This window comes from Mrakia frigida, assembly GCF_051309035.1.
Source record: "Mrakia frigida strain ATCC 22029 unplaced genomic scaffold BDY24scaffold_4, whole genome shotgun sequence".
Taxonomy (NCBI): Eukaryota; Fungi; Basidiomycota; class Tremellomycetes; order Cystofilobasidiales; family Mrakiaceae; genus Mrakia; species Mrakia frigida.
Window position 1 is genome coordinate 167,260 of NW_027481277.1, and position 17,525 is coordinate 184,784.

Sequence of the window (17,525 nt, forward strand, 5' to 3'; positions counted from 1 at the left end):
AGCTAGTCGAAAGCTGCCTTCTCGGAGAAGGGAAGAGTCGGCACAAACTGCAGCAGAAGCAAAACGCGACCATGAAACGAGCGTCGCTGAGCTTTGCTCGATATCCCCCGACTGCAGCCTCTCTCCCTCGAGAGCAGGAAGTAAGCGTACTTCCGAATAAGCCGAAGGAAAAAGACCGCAGCCTCAGCAAAACACCAGCAAAACCACCGCGACGCGCTATTTCTTCCCTCCCCTCCCCCAACTCGACTATGCCTCCAAAATTGCCCGCTTTTTCTTGGGAGCAGTCCTGGTCAGTGACTTTGAACCTCTGTCATCAAGCTGACACGGAGATCTCAACGCGACCGTTCGTTCTCCCTCTTCTCACCCTTTTCCTTTCTCGGAGGTCCGACCGACGCTCTTTTTTGATCCGACTTTGACAGTATCCCGTTGGAAACTGCGATGCCGCTTCCCTCGACCTCATTGCTACCACCAAGGAGTCTCTCGCTAAGGCCATCGCTGCTTGCAAGCCTGGACTCGCCTTTGCGTTCGTCCTTCCTTCCTTCTTTTTCTTTGTCTTCCTCGAACGCTATAAGCTGACCTCGCTCTCATTTTTTTTCTTCTGCAGCAAGATCGGTAACATCATCGAGTCGGTCGTCAAGCCAAAAGGATACTCGATCGTGACGAGGTACACCGGACACGGAATCAACCAGCTCGTTCGTCCTTCTCCCCTTCCCTATCGTGCCTCCTTTCCTCAGTACTGATGCTTTTCTATGTCTCCCATCTTCTCGTCTCCTCTCCAGTTCCATTGCGGTCCCAACAGTTCGTTCTCGTCCTCTCTTCTCTCTCCTCGTTCCTCGCCTTCTGACCTCGCCCTCTCCTTCCTCTTCTTTCTTCTCACAGTTCTGCATTACGGACACTCCAAGATGCCTGGATTCATGCGAGAGGGAAACATCTTCACCATCGGTTCGCACACTTTCTTCCTCTCTTCTTCTCATCTCGACGCGTTCCCGTTTGAGCCCAAGTCGACGCTGACCGTCCCTTCTTGCTTTCGACGATCGCATCAACAGAGCCTATGATCAACGCTGGAGCTGCTAGCTTGACTCACTGGAAGGACGACTGGACAGCCGTTACCAGGTTCGTCTCTCGTCCCTCTCGTCTCTGCGTCGCGTCGGAACCTCTCTTCTGACGACCCCCTCCTTTTCTTACATTTTCTCAGGGATGGAAAGCAAAGTGCCCAGTTCGAGGAGACCATCCTGTACGTACTCTCTCTCTCTCTCTCTCTCATTCGTGCTCGTCGAGTCGAAGCGTGCCTCCGTAGCTGACTCCTCCACCGCTCTCCCTTCCTTTCGTTCGATCACTAGCATCACCGCCACCGGAGCTGAGATTCTTACCGATCCCAAGATGCCCCGACACAAGAAGAAGTAGAGGATTTATAGATCAGCGCGTGGTTCGTGGATGAATGCGTGTTCCCATTTCTCGTCTTTGAAGTGTCTCATTCGCAATGTGCTGGAAGTGGAGTGACATCGCCGAAGAAAAGAATCTGGGCTCCTTGATAGGACCTTGAAAGGGACGTTTCAATCTTGAGGAAGAAGAACAGTCAGGGAAAGCAGGTCGGGAAAGCAGGTCGTCCTGATGGAAAGAAGAAGCGCGGCGTCGACTCGGAATGGAACGAGCGAGTCCCGTCAGTTCTTTCTTCCCCTGGCCTTTCATCACTCTGTGCCGAAGGAAGAGGAGTACCGCTACTTCCTCAAGAACCAAACCAAGAAAACGAGAAGGGACGAACCACCAGCGACTCCCGAAGCGACGCTTCTCCTTCTCTCCCGTCCCTCAACTCGACCATACCTCCAAGACAGCTCGCCTTTTCTCGGCAGAAGACCTGGTCAGTAACTTTGAATCGCCGTCATCAATAAAATGCATTGTCATACAGCTGAATTAACCAAGTGGTCTACGGTGTTTGATTAGAAATCACATCCTCTTTGAGGGCACAGGTTCGAATCCTGTATTCAGCTGTGCTTTTTTTTTTTTGGCTGCGCTCGGGGACTCTCTCCTTTTCTTTTTCTCGCACTCGTCGAACTCGTCTTTATAGAAACGAAGGTTGGAGCCAAGTCTACTACTCTTTCTCAGCCATCCTCTACTTCCTCCTCCACCTCCTCCACTCCGGTCGCCATCCCCTTCCAGTAAACCTTCGAACGACCCTCGTCGACCCTTCGGATCATCCTTCCCGCCTTCCCCATCTCCTCCTCCTCCACCTCCTCCAGCGCCGGCGTCCCTTCCTCCTTCCATCTCCTCCTCCTAACTAGTCTCCATACGGCGGTGATAAAAGCAGATTTGTGGAGAGTGATTCGTTGAGGGGGAGGTGGTGAGGGGCAGACGAAGTCGACGATTGAGGAGGGCTGAGGGAGGAAAGGACGGAGGGGGTTTTGAAGCCATATCCTACGAGCGACGGGACAGGCGATAAGGAGGTGGTGAAAATCTTCAGTGCTGGTGGGAGAGAGGCATAGAGCACAGGAGGGAGAGTGGTTGTTGGGAAATTTGGGGTTGTAGTAGCGTCGGGAGGTGTGTTTTCCTGGGTGGAGGACGTAAAGCGATAAACAGTGAGAGACCTCAACCTCCTCCGGAGCTTTCCGTCGAGCCTTCCTCAGATGATCCCACCACTTCTCCCACTCCTTCTCTCCTAATCTCGGGAAATCCTTTACCCAACCGTTTGGTTTCCAGACGTCGTGTCGAGCGATCAGCATCGCCGCCGAATCCTTTCCGATGTCGACGCTCTTCTCCTTCAGGGACTCTCCCTCCGAGTTGAGAAAGGGAGTGAGGTCGATCTTCGTTGTCGAGGAGTTGTAGGATTGGTGGAGAAAGGTCTCGGTCCAAGTCGTCGCTGCTGAGGGATCGAGCTTGACGAGTTGGTTCCAGGCCGACGCGTAGGTCCTCCATCGGTCGGGTAAGGCTGCTCGAAGAAGGTCAGTGAGCTCGACGCTCCATCCCGGAGGACGGAGCTGGCCCGGGGAGAAGAAGATGGCGAGTGGGTGGAAGGTAGTGAAGGGGCGTCGGGTGTTTGGGTTTGGGACGGGGATGGTGGCGATGGGAGGGAGGAAGAGGGTTCGAATGAGTTTTTGACGTACCGATTGCGCAGTACATTGACGATCCAAGCAGCTCGGGGACCTTGTAGTCTCATGTGAAGGTCGATGAGACCAAATCCTCCTTGGGGAACGGGGAGGACGATCCGAGCGGCGTCCACTTTGAAGGAGGTTGTTTTTCGAAGAGCGAGAAGAGCGGCGTCGATGATGGATTGTAGGATGGATTTGGGGTAGGGGATGAAGCGATCCAGGTAGATGATCATTGAGTAGGCGTAGATGTTGATGATGCTGCATTTCGAAGCAAGAGTAAGGTCGTGAAAGGGAAATCGAGAGATTCGAAGGATCACCCTCGTCGCCGTCTGAGTCCAGATCTCCTCGTCGTTGACGTTGCGTCCGACCATGACTCCGAGATACTTGAAGGGTTGATGAGTAGGCGTCCAGGGGTGACTGTGTGGGAGAGGAAGATCAATGCGATCGCCGTTCTGGTAGGAGAGGCACTTCTCATCGTTGAGACGCATCCCCGACGCGTCGCAAAACTCCTTCGAGATCCGAACCGTCTCCTCGAGATCCTCGTCGTCCCTCGAGCCCGTCACCACGTCATCTGCGAAACCTGAAGCCTTGAAGGGGAAGAGACCTGCTCTGGGAATCCCCTTCAGCCTCTGTCGGAGCATACAGAGCAGCGGCTCTCGATTCGAAAGAGAGAATCGAGGGAAATCGGGGACTCCGAACAAACTTCCCGCCCTCCCACCCACCAACCACCACAGCTCGCTTCTAGCCAATCCGCTGTGGCTTGGACTGCAATTTGTTGGATTCGACGACTGAGCCTTAGGAGAGTTCGTCGTTGGACGAGAAGATCAAAAGAGAACGAGCGCGTCGCATCCTCCCTTTCCGAGTCTTTCTCCACTCGTCCGCATGGTTTCAGCTCGGAAGCAAGAAGCTGTCGTGAGAAGAACTAAACTTTTTGGGCACGCTTAGAATCTGAGGAGTGTCTATCTTGTCGAGAGGGTGAAGAAACGTCGGAGGGAACGAACGGATGCGTCTCAAAGTTGTTTGGTTTTCGTCGAACGCCTCCCTTCCTTTTCTTTCTCTCTCTCTCTCTCTCTCTCTTTTAAGTCCTTTCATCTGGAAGTGAACTTCAAGAGCTGTCCAGTCGACGCGGTGACCAGGAGGAATGATCATAGGCGTAGAAAGGAGAAAGGCGTCGTGTCTTCGTTCGGTTCATTCCTCCGCACGCTGCAACATGATGTTCATCAACCGTCAGGCTACTCCATAATAATATAGGAGTGATAACTGTCTTGTAGCTCACTGAGGCGATCAAAGGGAGAAGTACCAGCTTCCATCTCAGTCAGGACGAGGAAGAGCCTTCGCGTCTAAGCGTCTTTCCTTGTCTTGGTCGGACGACCCACTCTTCTGGCAGTCTTTCTGTACCGCCGCCTTTCGAACCTTCTCAACCAATTGAGCTTCCATAGTAGACGTGTGCCGAAGCTGGAAGAGCTGAACTCGGAGCTCCAAGAGGACGTCGCGTCCCGTCTTTTTCTGTTCCTCTCTCCTTGTGTCTACGCGTTTCCCACGACTTCAACTTCGAAGGAAAAACCAAACGACATAGAGCTTGTCAATTCTAGCAGTAAGCTGCTTTCTGGACGATTGCTGGATTTTAGGAGACGGAAAAGCCAAAAAAGGGAGAAGCACTGAAGCAGAGCCGACGCGTCTCGAAACTGTTCCTGCCTCCTTTGCTTCCCTCTTGCTCTCGCATGGCCATCTCTCCATAGAAGGGCATGCCCGAACGAGATCTATACACGCCCTCGTGCGTGCTTAACCCTTCTCGTAAGAAGAAAATCAGGAGTCGGGCTGAAGAAAGGGGAAGCGGAGAAACAGGGGAGGAAGCGACCTCGCAAGAAATCGATGTCAAGCTCTCTCGAGCTGTGAATGAGCCTGTTCGAAGAGGCAAATTCTTACAGCTTGCAACCTCTGTTTTCAGACGCCTAGATCCAATTAGGAAGCTCAGTTTTTCAGGCCGCGCGGGCATTGAAGGGGACTTCGGCCTGAAGGAAACGAAAGGAGGCGCAGAAATCAAGGAAGCCCCGGCGCATGAGTACCTCGAGGCGATGAGTCCCTTCTTCCCAGTTTTGCTCCTTCTCCTCCAACACCCACCACCTCTTCAGCTTTACCTTCAGCATCTTCTTCAGCTCCACCTTCTCAGATCAAGCTATGAACCAATTCAGCTGGGCTCAGGGTCTCTCGGTGAGCTGAGACTCTCTCTCTCGATCTGGACTCTGAGCGTACAGTACGACGCATCAGCGAAGAAGCTGACTGGCGCTCCTCTCCTTCTTTCGATCCTTTTCTCTCCTCCTTCGTTACCTCACTCTCTCTTCCTTCTGTTCTCCTCCTGACCATCATCGTCATGTCCACTTCTCACCCACTCTTCGCTCAAACTTCGTCTTCAACTTCGTTCACGGTCGCTCGGCCTCCTCCCCCTCCCCTCTCCGTCGACTCATCTTCCACCACCTCCTCCCACCACCTTACCGATTCTCCAACCTCCAAGGATCCCTCTCAACCCTTCGATCTAGGCACTGCTCAAGCTCAACCTTCCAACTCGTTCGATTTTGGCTCTCTGGGACCCTTCAGCTTCAGCTTCGCGTCTCACCCTCTCCCGTCCATCAGCTCGTTCGGAGCCTTCCCGGACTTCAGACACCACCCTCTCGTTCTCCCTCAAGAAGACCCTTCAGGAAGTGGAGGAGGTCTGATCGAGAAGCCTGCTGAACTTGCGAGTTCCATTCCTACCTTCAACTTTGGAGCGAAACGAACGGTGAGCTCGCTTCCTCCCCGGCTCTCACCCGACGAATCGGTTCGGCTCCCACGTCGCTTCCCTCGGAGGATAAATTAATCTTTCTCACTGCAGGACTGACTGTCTTCGTTATTCTATGTTTCCTTCTAGGCGACCCACTCCTCCTCGCCGAGACCGACTCATCAACTCCGTCAGAACTCCCCTCAGGTCCCGGGCTCTCCTCTCTCCCAAGGTTCCTCGAGTCGATCAGGATCTTCACGATCAGCCTCCTCCTCCCTCTCCCCTACTATCTCCCCCGAGTTCGGTCTCCCCTCCTCGTCCGGATCCCAGCAGTACACCTTCAACGACCCTCAGCCCATGTTCACTCGTCGACCTTCACCTCTCAACCAAACTCACAACCTACCCTCTTCCTACGCCTCCAACTCTTCGTCCTCCTCCTCTCGACCTTCCTCTACCAACGATCCCACCGCTCTCGACCTTCTCGCCGTCGCAGCTCAATCGTCCATCCCTCCTCCTCCCGATCCGACTCCCTTCGCGTCGCTCACGCTCGAAGAGCTCCAGAGGAGGCATCAGGAGCAGCAGAAGAAGATCAACGCCGGTCTGAAGAGGGAGAGGGAACAAGGAAGTGCGTCGGAGAGTGTGAAGTCAAAGAAGAAGAGAATTGGGAGAGGGGTGGATCCTGGAAAGACGAGTGAGTTTGGCTCGACCGACGCGTCGACGAGGGGAACGAAGCTAACGTGCCCCTTTGCTGGTTTACTTCGATTGCAGGGATGCTCATCTTCCCTCCTACTCTTCCTCCTCGATCGTTCACTCCTTCGGAGGCTGCACAGGAAGAGGGATACATCAAGAGATCAGTTCCTGACGAGAACGTGAGTCGCGTCGCGTCCTCGTTCCCTTCCCGAAGCGTCTCTTCTTTCCCTCGTATTCCGAGCACTGACCAGTGTTCTATTCTACTTCCTACTTCTAGCTCTACGCTGCGAGATGGACGAAAGGAAACGATTCTCGAACTCGAGTCGCTTTCTGTGAGCTCTTCTCCCTTTCTCGCCTTCGTCCCTCCCTCTCCTGCCCATGCTGACTCCCGTCCCCCCTTTTCCTTCTCATTTCTCATCAGGCGAGTACTGTGGAGAATCCGACCTCCCCACTCGAATGAGCGGCTACGGGTGAGCTCTCCCTGCTCCCTTTCTTTCTCCTTCCTCGTCGCGCCGTCGAGCTAACCTCCTCCCTCGTCCCTTCTTTTCAACCCCCCTCCCCTCCAGCTACCACCTCCTCCACACGCACAACCTCTCCTCCCACTCCCCTTACACCATGCCCGCACCTCTCCGAATCCGAACCCTCCCTACGCCTCACTGCCCAGCAACCATCATCGGTCGAGAGGAAGCGTGCTCGAAAGCAGGTCCGTCGCTCGAGGGAGAGTGTCCCTTCACTGGGGAAGGAGGAGAGGGGAGAGGGAGGTGTGCGCTGGGAGGATGGGTGAGTTTTTTTTTATTATGCTTTGATTCGAGCAGGGGAGGAAGGAGGAACGGGGACGACGCGACGCTGACCTTCGGTTTCGATTCGATTGTTGGTTCGATCGATCAGCACAAACTCAACGGTTTCCGAGAGGCTATGAACGCTCACTTGGGAGGGAAGGGGTTGAGTTCGACTTAGAGTGAGAGAGGTGGGGAAGGGAGAGGTAGAGGGTGGGTCGGGAGGGTGGAGGGAGACGCGTCGAGTTTCGGTTTCGGTTTCGTTTTCGCTTTGTGATCTTTCTTGGACGCTTATTTTTCTTTCGATACAGCTTCGATATACTTTCTTGGATGACCTTTACGCCGTAGCCTTCCTTCGCCATCGCAAGAGAGCGAGAGAGTTCGTCGCCAGTCTCGTCTCAGCCTTCTCTCCTTTCGAGGCATGCACCGCTCTCAACCCGCCGGAGGAGTCCTTCCTCGCAACAAGCAGGACACTGAAGACACCTATAGAAGAAAGCATCGTAAAAAAAGAGAGAAACCAAAGCAAACGAAGAGAAACCAAAAAGAAAGCAAACCCTCTCCCTCCTCCCCGTCCCCTCCCACCCACTCCTCTCCCCCACTCCTCCTCTCCTCAACCCAAGACACTACCGTCATCTAGAATCTCTCCCTCAACCTGGCTCCCACGGTCCTCAGTCCCGAGTAAACCTTCCCCGGAGGCGACCCCAAGATCAAGGACACGATGGCGTCTCGAGCGACTCGGATGTTCTGGACGGATCCGAGGATGTGGATCTTGGTTTCGGCGAGGACGATTCGGGTTCGGGAGGCGTTCTCGATGGTGAATCGGGTTCGACCTGCGTGGCCGGCTATACGACCTGAGGGGAGGCGAAAGGAAAGGGAAGAGGAAGAAGGGAGGGTTTGAGGTTAGGTTGAGGTTTGGGAAGGAAGGGGAAAGTGAGAGGAAGGGTGCGAAGGGACGGGGATGAAAGGGATAGATGAAGTTGAGGAAGACGCTAGAGGCGAGGAGAGGAGGTGTGATAGAGAGATAGAGGGAGAGAGGAAGGGAGCGAAGAGGGAGGGAAAGAGGAGAGCTCAAAGAAACTCGAAACTCACCAATAGCTCGAGAAAGATGATCTCCGTGCAAGGTCTTGACGTCCTTGATCTCGAAGGTGTCGACGTAGAGATCGTCCATTCGAAGCAGAGCGATGGCATCCTAGAAACGAAAAGAGTCTAGGTCAGCGAAGACGAAACGAAGAGGAGAGGTTGAAAGGACTCACGTTGACGTCGAATCCCAGAGCGAAAGCCTTGATGAAATCCGCTCCCTTCTGGATCTGTCCGACGTCCTGGGTGTGCTTGGAGGTCTGCAAAAGTCGCAGGAAGAAGTTGAAGAAAGAAGAAAGAAAGAGTCAGCTCTTCGCTTTTGAGCTTCCAAGCCCTTCGCTCCTCCCAACTGACCTTTATCTCGACACACTTCCTCTTTACGTTCATCCTAACCTGCAGGCCTGCCATCTCGACCAGAGGAGTATAGATGTTGATCCACTCCTTCTTCAACGGAGTCATCCTGTGACTCGGAATCACCACTCGTCGGAACTCGTCCTTCTTGTCGAGAACCTGAGCGGAAGCTGGGAGGGCGGCGAACGCAGGGAGGGAAGGGTCGAGGGTGGTGGAGGAAGGAGGCATCAGGTTCGGAGGAGGAGCGTCGGGAGTGGTGTCGATCATGAGATCGTCGTCGTCGTCGTCGGAGTCGGAAGCATCCATGGGAGTAGGTTGTTGGGTGGAGAGGAGGGTCGAAGGTTGGGAGGAGTAGGTCGTGGGTTTCGAAGGGCCCGCTTGAGAGGAGGAGGACATGGCGCTTGAAGCTTTTGAACAAAGGTTTGTAGAGAAAGAACGAGTAGAGACGGCGGTGGTGGTGGGTAGGGAGGGTCAAGAAGAAAGAAAAAGAAGGGGAAGAAGGGGAGGAGTTGGACGTTGGGAGGGAAGGAAGAGCTCGAAACTGCAGAATTACTGAACGCCTCCAAAATTTATTTCTCGTTCTTTCTTTTCGAGAAAGTACTTGCCAGATAGTAGCCGTGGTAGGACAAGTTCGTCTAGATAAAACGAGTAGGAAAAAATTGCCTTGAAGTCGGAGAGAAGGTCGAGACTGGCCGGGTCAGCGTCTCGACGCGAGCTCGTCCCCGACCCTCCTTCTCCCTTCGTTTTCTCAACTCTTTCGCTTCAAAAAACAGCAAAACTTCTGGCCCCCTCTGTTCTTGCTCCTCCTCTCGACTAGTCTCTACCAGAAGATAGAACGGAGACTAAAAACTGAACGGGCCTAGACCGTCTCTGCGCGCCTCGAAGCCCATTCGTCCTCGTCCTCTCTCCTCCCCTTCTCTCCTTTCCCGCCTAACCACGACCCACCCACCGTTCTTTCGAATCCCTCTTTCTCTCTCTCTCTCTCTTTCCCTCTCCTCTCTCGAAGAGCTTCCTTCTATGGCTCAAGCAGCTCCCAACTTTGTAAGTACGGATCTCTATTACCTTGAGACAGGGAGAAGGAGGGCTTCATGACCAAGCGAGCGGTTTCGGACTTTCCTTCCTTGTCCTTTCCTTTCCTTTTTCGAACGAACTAGGAACTGACTCTGTCCCATATCCGCGTTCTATAGGACTGGAACTTCAACCTCCCCGACAACGCTGGCTTCCTTGAACTCCTCGAACGACAGATCCAATCCACCTCGCAACCTCTCCTCCCTCCTCCTTCCACCTCCTCGACCTCTTACGCTCAACCTCAAATCTCACCCGACGCCTCCGAGTCCTCCACCGCCAACGACAACCGACGAGATCGAAGCGACAGTCAAGAGTCCGGCATGAAGATGAACCCGTACCAGCAATACCGAGGAGAGGACGATGCAGAGGGAGAGGACGATTACGGATCGAGTGGAGCAGACGAGGACGCTCAGGCTCACAAGAGGAAGAAGAACGGAGCGCGAGGAACTCCTTTGGAAGGGAAGAAGGGGAAGACAGGGAAGGGGAAGGCGGCTGAGGGTGAGTTGTAGATTGAAAGGAGAGGGAGGAGAGGAGAGGGAAGGAGAGAAGGAGAGAGCTGGAGCTGACGGTGGAACCTTCCTTTGTTCCTTTCCTCATTTAGACGACGACGAGGCAGCGAAGAAGTCTCGCCGCAAGTCCGGTGGAGAAGCCAAGGTGAGCATACATCCTCTCTCTTTTCATCCCAGAGCAGAAGAGAAGAACATCTAGCCGAAGGAGCCCAGTCGAGACCACCTCCGCAGGGTTCGAGACATCCACACCTTCTCTCTTCTGTTCCCTTCCCCTTCGTTCAAACGCAAGCACTGACTTCCTTCCCTTTCTGCTCATCCAGGAGGACGGGAAGCTCACCAAGCGCAAGGAGCAGAACCGAGCCGCTCAACGAGCTTTCAGGTGAGCAGAAACGTTCCTCCTTCCCTCTCCCTCTCCCTGATCCTTCCCTCGGTCCTCTCGGCCTCGCCCTCCACTTTCCGCCCCTTCCCTCCTTCCCTCGAATCGAAACTTACCTCCTTCGCTTCTGTTCTTGGGGCTCTCTCACAGGGAGAGGAAGGAGAAGCATGTCAAAGATGTATGTTCTTTTCTCGTCCCTCGTTGGTCGCTCTGTCGTTCCTCTTCGAAGAACGACGAGCTGACGTCCGCGCGGCCCTCTTTCTTTCTTCCTTTTCTTCAGCTCGAGGACAAGGTCACTGCTCTCCTCGTCGCTACCGAGGGACAGAAGTCGGAGAACGAGAACCTGAGGGATCTTCTGGCGAGACTACAGCAGGAGAACGTTCTTGTGAGTTTCTCTTCGGACCCGTTTCTCGTCGCTGACTCGACCCGACTCGACCCTCCGACGATTCGGCCGCTGAACCTCTTCCTTCCTTCCCCTTCTTTCTTTCTTTCTTTTCAGCTCAAGCAATCCGCTTTCACCTTCTCGTTCTCCGACAAGGTTGGAGGATCAGGAACGTCCGTCCCCGTCAACGCCATCAAACCTCTCTCTCCTCCCGAAGAGAAGGACGCCGATTCACCCCAGTCGTTCGTCTCTGGCTCCTCGCCCCATACCTCCATCAGCAACTCGGTTTCGCCCAACACTACCTCCTCGGGTGACTCGCCGTCGAGCATCTTCAATACCGTCAGCAACCCCGATACTCCTCCTACCCAGCCCGGTCAAGGCTTCTCCTCCTCTGGCTTCAACGCGTTCTCGGCTCCCAGCATCAACGATCTTCACATCCCCGGATCGAGCTCGAGGTCCAACTCGAATACGAGTCAGCAGAAGCCGATGCAGGAGTCGTCGATGGGAGGGTTCTCGCCGTCGTTCTTGGACTCGAACGGAGGACCTCTGGACGTTCCCTCTCCACCTTCCTTCGCCTTCTCCCCAACGGCCTTCTTCCCTTCAGACGACCAAGCCACTTCGCCTTCCTCCTTCCAACTCCTCGCCTCCAACCCATCCTACACCTCCTTCCGAGATCCTCAGTCGCTCGACGCCCAGATGGACTTCTTCGCCAACCCTTCCCTCTCACCGTCGTCGAACGAACTCTTCGGAGGTCAAGCCCAGTTCGACGGATCCCAGTTCGACGACTTCTTCCTTCACGGAATGATGCCCACCTTCACCACTCCAGCCTTCGAGAGCAACAATCCTCTCTCCCCTACTGCCTCGACCATGGCCTCCCTCCTCAACGATTCGCCTCAAAACGATTCGCCTCAAAACAACTCCAACTCCCAGGACGCGTCCCCTTCGTCGACCGTCTCGTCGGAAGCTTCTCCCATCTCCTACGGACCCGAGGAGGCTAAGCTCATGCTCGAGTACAACATCTCGTCGGCCGAGTACGAGGAGATGAAGAGGACTGGCAACTACAGCAGCTGCCCGAAGGACCACTCGAAGGAGGCGTTGGACGAGATAATCAAGTCGAGTTCGCCGGCTACGTTCGGTCCTCCCGTCCCCGTCGCTTCAGGATCAGGATCGGGGTCGTCGTCGTTGGCAGCAGCAGAGAGCAGCAAGTACGCCATGCTCAGTGGACCTTCGGCTTCGGCGGCGATGGAGGCAGAGGCGAAGCGACAGTCGGTTCCTTGGGATCCGGAGAACCACCAGAAGTTCTTTGAAGGGAAGATCTTCCTTGCTGCCGTTCGTACCTTCTTTTCAATCCTTCCTTTCTTTTGGTTCCTCTTCCTGTCCATTCGAGAGCGAGAGATCGACAGACCGCCGAACGCTGACTCTTCTTCTCGCTTCATTTCCCCGCCCCCCTTCTTGTTCAGCAGGACCCCAAGGCGAAGAACATGAGACTCGATCAGGTCTGGAACAAGATCATGACCGTCCCTGGATTCATCCCCGAGAACTTTGATCTCGAGGGACTGTGCGACGAGTTCAAGTGCAAGGCGAAGGTGAGTCTTCCTGTCCCTCCTCCAATTTTGGTCTCCTTCGTCTCTCTGAAACTGACCTTTCTCCTCCTTTCTTCGTTCTCCTTTTCTCAGTGCGACGGATGTGAGTCTCTTTCCTTTCCCTCTCGTGCTTCTCGCCTCTCGTCAAGCTCCTCACTGACCTGCCTCCTCTCCTTCTTTCCTCTCAGCCGGAGCCGTCCTCGACGAGAACCAAGTTCAACAACTCCTCGACGAGATCCCCTACAGGATGAAGAAGCCTTGATCGCTCCCTCCAGCTCTCTCTCTCTTCGCCCTTTAGCTCCCATCGTTTTTTTATCTTGCTTGCTTTTCACACCCCCCACCTCTCTTCCTTTGCCTTCCTTTTTGCTTTTGCCTTCCGGTCGATTCGTGACCTTCGGTCGGCTCGGCAATCCCATCGTTGTATTTCTTTCTCGGTCTATATGCTCTCTTCTTCTTGTGTCTCCTTCTTTCGTTCTTTCTATATTATACCGGCTCGATATCTTTCTTTTCGACGGACGAACCTTCTTCTCCCTCGTCGAGGTCGGACCGTCGTGTCCGCCTCCGAGCCTTCTCTTGCTTTCGTTTCGACTCTGCCTTTTGCTTACGTTTCGTGATTTGATTCGTGTTCTCTACTCTACTCGAGCGCGTTGACGAAGAGAAGCGAGAAAGAGACCGTGACCAAAGCTCGACGCGTCGAAGCAGGTGAGCGGGCATGCGATAAAGGAGGTATAAATCTTGTTCTGATAGATCGTACAAAGAAGGAAGGGAGATGGATGCGAGAAACAGAAACCATAGAAAACGAGTGTACAAAACGTCTAGAAAAAGCGAGAGAAGCACGAGAGCAAAACGAGAACGAACGGATTTCACTTCGATCCCTCGACAGCCATCTCCTTGATCTCCTGATCCAACTCCTTGCCCATGTCCCTGGAGCCGTCCTCCTCGACGGGCTGCCTCTCGAGGAGAGGCTTGATCAGTCGCTCGAAGTAGGGGTGGACTGCATCGGAAGAAACGAAACGAGAGGTCAGCGACGCGTCGGGAGCGGGAACGGAGAGAGGGGAGGAGAGAGAGAGAGGAACGTACCCTTGGGAAGAGGGTTGGCTCGTCGGACCTGGTCGAAGTAGGCTTGGTAGACGTCTCCGTCGTAGCGACCGAGAGGAGAGTTGATGATGTGATCCGAAAGGGCGAAGGAGTCGACGACGGGGACTGGTGAAAAAACGAACGAGGTCAGCTTGGATGTTCGATCTCGAAGACGGGAAGGGTGTGTGTAGACTCACCAGCGACGGCTCTCAGCGAAGCGCAAAGCTCGTCGACGAGTGTCTCAATCTTGTCCATCTGAGAGGCTTGGAAGTATCCGTCTGTAGAAGAGAACGGGAGAAGGAGAGTCAGCCGAAGTTCGACGAGAATCGAGAAACGAAGGGACGAACACTTGAGGAAAGCTCCAGCCTGCTCCTCGATCTGATGCAGTCCGTAGAGCTTGCAGATCATGAGCAGGACATCTTGCTCGGGTCCAGCAGGAGCTCCCTCGGCGGCAGAACGGAACATTCGGAAGATGTAACTGAAGGACGAGAAGGAGAGAGGAGACGCGACGAGTTAGCTTTCGTCTTAGACGGAAAGAGGAAAGAGGAGCGGGACGAGACGAACCCAGTGGTGTGAAGCTGCGAGAGAGGGTGAGAAGGGTCAGCGGAGGGTCGAAAGACGAAGAGAAAGAAGAGAACGACGAACCTTAGCAGCAACGAATCGACCTTGGGAAACAGCCTCCATCGCAACCTCCTTGCTCGTTCCAGCCTTCACCCTCTTAGCGTAGTCGGCAGCGACCTTCTTGGTGAGGTTGGTAACGACGCAGGCCCAGGCCTGAAGGAAGTGTAAACAAGGGAAGACGGCGTCAGCGACGGAGATCTCGATTCGAGAACGGAGGAGAGGGAACTTGCCTGATCGATATCCTCAAGATCGAGCTTTCCGTTCGACTTGGCAGTGAGCACTCCAGGTCGAGCGAGGAAGGCGACTCCAGGAGCGAGCTTCTTTCCCTTGAGTCCATCTGAGAGTGGAAAAGACGAGAGCTCAGCGACGATGAGCGGGAAGGGAGGGAAGAGCCGACCAAAGAAACTCACCGTTGAAGGATCCGAGCAGAGCTCGACCGGCCTGGAGAGCGAGAACCTGGTTGGCCCCCTCCCAGGTGACCTGAACGGCGAAGTCGGAGTACATGGCAGGGAATCCAGAGTCTGAAGAACGATCGAAAGGTCAGTGAATGGGCGACGCGAACGAGTTGCATCGAGAAAGGTACTCACAAGCGGAGTATCCGTGTCCTCCACACGATTGCCTGCACCACTCAATACAGTCGAGGGTAGCCCAGGTGCAGAAAGCCTGAGGAAAAGAAAAGCGGAAGTCAGCACGAGACGAACAAAAAATGGGAGGTCGATTGAACACACCTTCAATCCAGCCGAGGTAGCGTGAGTCTCCTTCAGCTTCTCCAAGACCTCCTCGAGGTTCGGCTGTAGCAAAAAAGAGGGTTCAGAGGCAACGAAAAGTCAGTAAAGGCGCGTTGAGGCGAGGGGGGTGAAAGAGAAAGGAACGAACGTCGTTGGGCTCGAGAGTCTCCAGAGCACCGGTAAGATCGACGAAGAGCTCCTCCATCTTGAGAGCAGTGAATCCGACGGCGATGGCTTGGGCGAGAAGAGGCTGAGAAGAAAGAAAACGAATCGAGAGGTCAGCTCAGTCGAAAGCCGACGGGATGAGACAGATCATCTCGTCTTGATTCTCCTGTCGACACTCACCATCAATCGTCGCTGGTGAATAGGGTAGTCGAGAAGCTGAGTCTCGAGCTACAGGGGATAACGAAGAACGAGAAATCAGTAACGAGAAAGAGAAACGAGAAAAGGGAGGATGAGACGAACCTCGTTTCCTGCGCTGCTGAACTGCCTTCGAACAGCTCCGTATCGGATAGCAACGGTAAGAGCCTTCTTGGCAGAGTTTGAAGAGTCGGTGACCATGGAAGTTCGACCTCCGAGAAGGGCTCCGTAGGTCAGTTGAGCAAGAGGAGGCTGGGTGACCTCTCCGGTTCTCGAAACTTGACAGTGCTGAAGAAGGCGAAATAAGAGTAAGGTAGGTCAGTTCAGTCCCTTATGGGAGCGAGAAATGATTGAAACGCACCTTCATGAGCATCTGAGGGTTGGAAGGAGAGGAAGGCGAAGGTCAGCACGGGCGAGCGACGAGAGACGCGTCGAGACGAGAAAGAAGGCCGAACATGACTCCTTGGGATCCTGACGTAGGTGAACTGGATGTAACCGTTATCGATTCCGTCTCGTCCCATCTTCTTTCCGATGTCTCCGATGTTGACTCCGGGGAGAAGGTTGAAAGTCCTGAAGAAAGGAAGGGAAACGAAACGATCAGCGACGCGTCTTCTGCTCTCATTACTGGCTCCTTGTTCGAAGGAGATAGGAATCCCAAAGGTATGAAGGGCTACCCACTTGGTATCTCTGAGCTGCACAACGAAAGTCTTCACTCCGTAACGCTTTCCGTCGATGATGAGCTGAGCGAAGACCGACGAGTGCGTCGCCGTGGAGGCGGCTCCTCCGATCCACCACTTGGTAGCACCGATATGGGGAGTGTGGATGATGAACTCGTCGCTGTGAGAATCGTAGGTCGCCGTCGTCTCGAGTCCAGCCTAAGAAGAGCAAGAACGAAGAGCCTGCATCAGTCGACGTTCGAAACTCCCCTCGATCTCGTCGAAGAAGGTCTTTCTACGTACAACGTTGGATCCGTGAGCCAACTCAGTCATAGCGAAGCATCCGATCACACTGTTCCGAGGGAGAAAGAAGTCAGTATCGAGTGGAAGGGAGAGGCGAAGAAGACCGACTCACCCATTCAGTCCGAGGACTCCCTTCTCGATCCAGTAGTTGAACTGAGCAGGCGTAGCTCCTCCTCGAACAGCACCCAAGAAGAGACCGTAGTGAACTCCGAATCGAGTCCAGAAGGCAGGGTCGGCGATACCAATGAGTCTGAGGACGCAAAAGAAGGAGGAGGGAGAGGAGGTCAGCTCAAACGAGGGTCAAGGACTCGAGAATCACAAGCAAGCCATAAAGAACGTACTGCATTCGAAGGGTGAAGGTCTCGATAGACTCGGTCGTCACGTAGTGAACCATAGTAGAGAACTGAGAGAAAACGAACAAGGCGAATGTCAGGAAAAGAACGAAGAAAGGACGACATGACGCCGAGGGCTGAAAGCGTTCGAGCTCACCTTCTCCATCGTCCTCTCTCGAACCTCGTCCTTGGAAAGATCGTGGATGTCGTCCAGTCGGAAAGAAGGAGTTCGAGCGATCTCTGCCATGAACTTCTCCTTCCTCACGAGAGCCTTCTCTCCTCCGTGCATCAAAGAAGCAAGCTGGTCGAGAGGAGGGCGGAAACGAGTCGCCGAGTCGAAGATGATCAGCTTTCAACGAATTTCTCCTCCTCTCTTCACGTTTCTAAACATCTGCAGTTCTACGTACCTTCCTGACGTTGAAGGGAGGGTTGGCTCGCTCCTTTGAAAGTCAAAAAAAAGTCGGAAAGGGTCCGTCAGCTTCATTCAGCCCTGGCCTCTCAGGAGCAAGGAAGGAGGGATCGAGCTGGATCGGCGAGAGAAGAGAGCGAACGCACCATGGCGAGAGTGTCTACGGTTGTTGGTTTAGGTCTAGGGAAGGCCATGTTTGTTAATTCTAGTGAGTGGAAAAGTGGGGAGGGTAGTGGGGGTGGTGGTTTGGGGGGAAAGAAACGAAGGAAGGAGGGGAGAGGCGAAGAGCTCAACCGGGTCGTTCGCTCGCCCAGCCGAGATCGATTCTCGGCCTCTTCTTTAGCGGTAACACATGGGAGGATCCGAGAAAAATCGCCTGCTTCAGAGAC

General features: G+C 54.2%; 4 protein-coding genes and 1 non-coding gene across 5 annotated transcripts; 3 read left to right on the plus strand and 2 right to left on the minus strand.

Moving 5' to 3' along the window:
* Positions 1-322: 322 nt before the first annotated feature.
* On the plus strand, positions 323-1,404 carry BDY24DRAFT_336681 (peptidase M24, structural domain-containing protein; the record flags this gene model as incomplete). The annotated part of the gene is made up of 8 exons (XM_076637245.1): positions 323-343; positions 420-523; positions 605-692; positions 780-798; positions 880-942; positions 1,047-1,113; positions 1,196-1,234; positions 1,341-1,404. Coding segments are annotated over 8 exons (465 nt in total), but the record flags the coding sequence as incomplete, so codon positions are not given.
* A 501-nt stretch (positions 1,405-1,905) lies between these two features.
* On the plus strand, positions 1,906-1,988 carry BDY24DRAFT_t13. The gene has a single exon. It is a non-coding gene; the product is annotated as a tRNA-Ser (tRNA).
* Positions 1,989-7,891: 5,903 nt separating this feature from the next.
* On the minus strand, positions 7,892-9,244 carry PNO1 (Pno1p). Its single transcript, XM_076638817.1, has 4 exons — positions 8,736-9,244; positions 8,558-8,641; positions 8,394-8,493; positions 7,892-8,155 (listed from the first exon to the last, which is right to left on the minus strand). Exons 1-4 carry the CDS (start codon positions 9,126-9,128, stop codon positions 7,938-7,940), a joined length of 795 nt encoding a protein of 264 aa, XP_076499804.1. The 5' UTR covers positions 9,129-9,244; the 3' UTR covers positions 7,892-7,937.
* Positions 9,245-9,669: 425 nt separating this feature from the next.
* BDY24DRAFT_377761 (uncharacterized protein) lies at positions 9,670-13,287 on the plus strand. Its single transcript, XM_076638818.1, has 9 exons — positions 9,670-9,773; positions 9,920-10,454; positions 10,630-10,688; positions 10,836-10,863; positions 10,966-11,070; positions 11,185-12,396; positions 12,531-12,653; positions 12,744-12,753; positions 12,839-13,287. The coding sequence occupies exons 2-9, from the start codon at positions 10,161-10,163 to the stop codon at positions 12,910-12,912; spliced, it is 1,905 nt and encodes a 634-aa protein (XP_076499805.1). The 5' UTR covers positions 9,670-9,773; positions 9,920-10,160; the 3' UTR covers positions 12,913-13,287.
* Positions 13,288-13,396: 109 nt separating this feature from the next.
* On the minus strand, positions 13,397-17,375 carry POX1 (acyl-CoA oxidase). The gene is made up of 22 exons (XM_076638819.1): positions 17,283-17,375; positions 17,135-17,167; positions 16,885-17,028; positions 16,737-16,798; positions 16,508-16,645; positions 16,396-16,444; positions 16,115-16,311; positions 15,892-16,006; positions 15,798-15,809; positions 15,542-15,724; positions 15,422-15,469; positions 15,225-15,326; positions 15,077-15,139; positions 14,936-15,011; positions 14,759-14,869; positions 14,579-14,685; positions 14,373-14,501; positions 14,292-14,305; positions 14,075-14,205; positions 13,925-14,005; positions 13,731-13,853; positions 13,397-13,644 (listed from the first exon to the last, which is right to left on the minus strand). The coding sequence occupies exons 1-22, from the start codon at positions 17,328-17,330 to the stop codon at positions 13,514-13,516; spliced, it is 2,097 nt and encodes a 698-aa protein (XP_076499806.1). The 5' UTR covers positions 17,331-17,375; the 3' UTR covers positions 13,397-13,513.
* Between the last annotated feature and the right edge of the window lie 150 nt (positions 17,376-17,525).

What these genes read in the sequence shown, in the direction of transcription:
- BDY24DRAFT_377761 (XM_076638818.1), top strand. Translation starts at nt 10,161, where the DNA reads ATGCAGAGGGAGAGGACGATTACGGATCGAGTGGAGCAGACGAGGACG. An exon ending in AGTCCGGTGGAGAAGCCAAG is followed by an intron (nt 10,455 to 10,629) that starts GTGAGCATACAT and finishes CTGCTCATCCAG; the next exon opens with GAGGACGGGAAGCTCACCAA. An exon ending in TACAGCAGGAGAACGTTCTT is followed by an intron (nt 11,071 to 11,184) that starts GTGAGTTTCTCT and finishes CTTTCTTTTCAG; the next exon opens with CTCAAGCAATCCGCTTTCAC.
- POX1 (XM_076638819.1), bottom strand. Translation starts at nt 17,330, where the DNA reads ATGGCCTTCCCTAGACCTAAACCAACAACCGTAGACACTCTCGCCATG. An exon ending in GGCTGGAGCTTTCCTCAAGT is followed by an intron (nt 14,006 to 14,074) that starts GTTCGTCCCTTC and finishes TCTCTTCTACAG; the next exon opens with ACGGATACTTCCAAGCCTCT. An exon ending in TTCGCTGAGAGCCGTCGCTG is followed by an intron (nt 13,854 to 13,924) that starts GTGAGTCTACAC and finishes TTTTTTCACCAG; the next exon opens with TCCCCGTCGTCGACTCCTTC.
- PNO1 (XM_076638817.1), bottom strand. Translation starts at nt 9,128, where the DNA reads ATGTCCTCCTCCTCTCAAGCGGGCCCTTCGAAACCCACGACCTACTCC. An exon ending in GGAAGTGTGTCGAGATAAAG is followed by an intron (nt 8,642 to 8,735) that starts GTCAGTTGGGAG and finishes CGACTTTTGCAG; the next exon opens with ACCTCCAAGCACACCCAGGA. An exon ending in TCATCTTTCTCGAGCTATTG is followed by an intron (nt 8,156 to 8,393) that starts GTGAGTTTCGAG and finishes GCCTCCCCTCAG; the next exon opens with GTCGTATAGCCGGCCACGCA.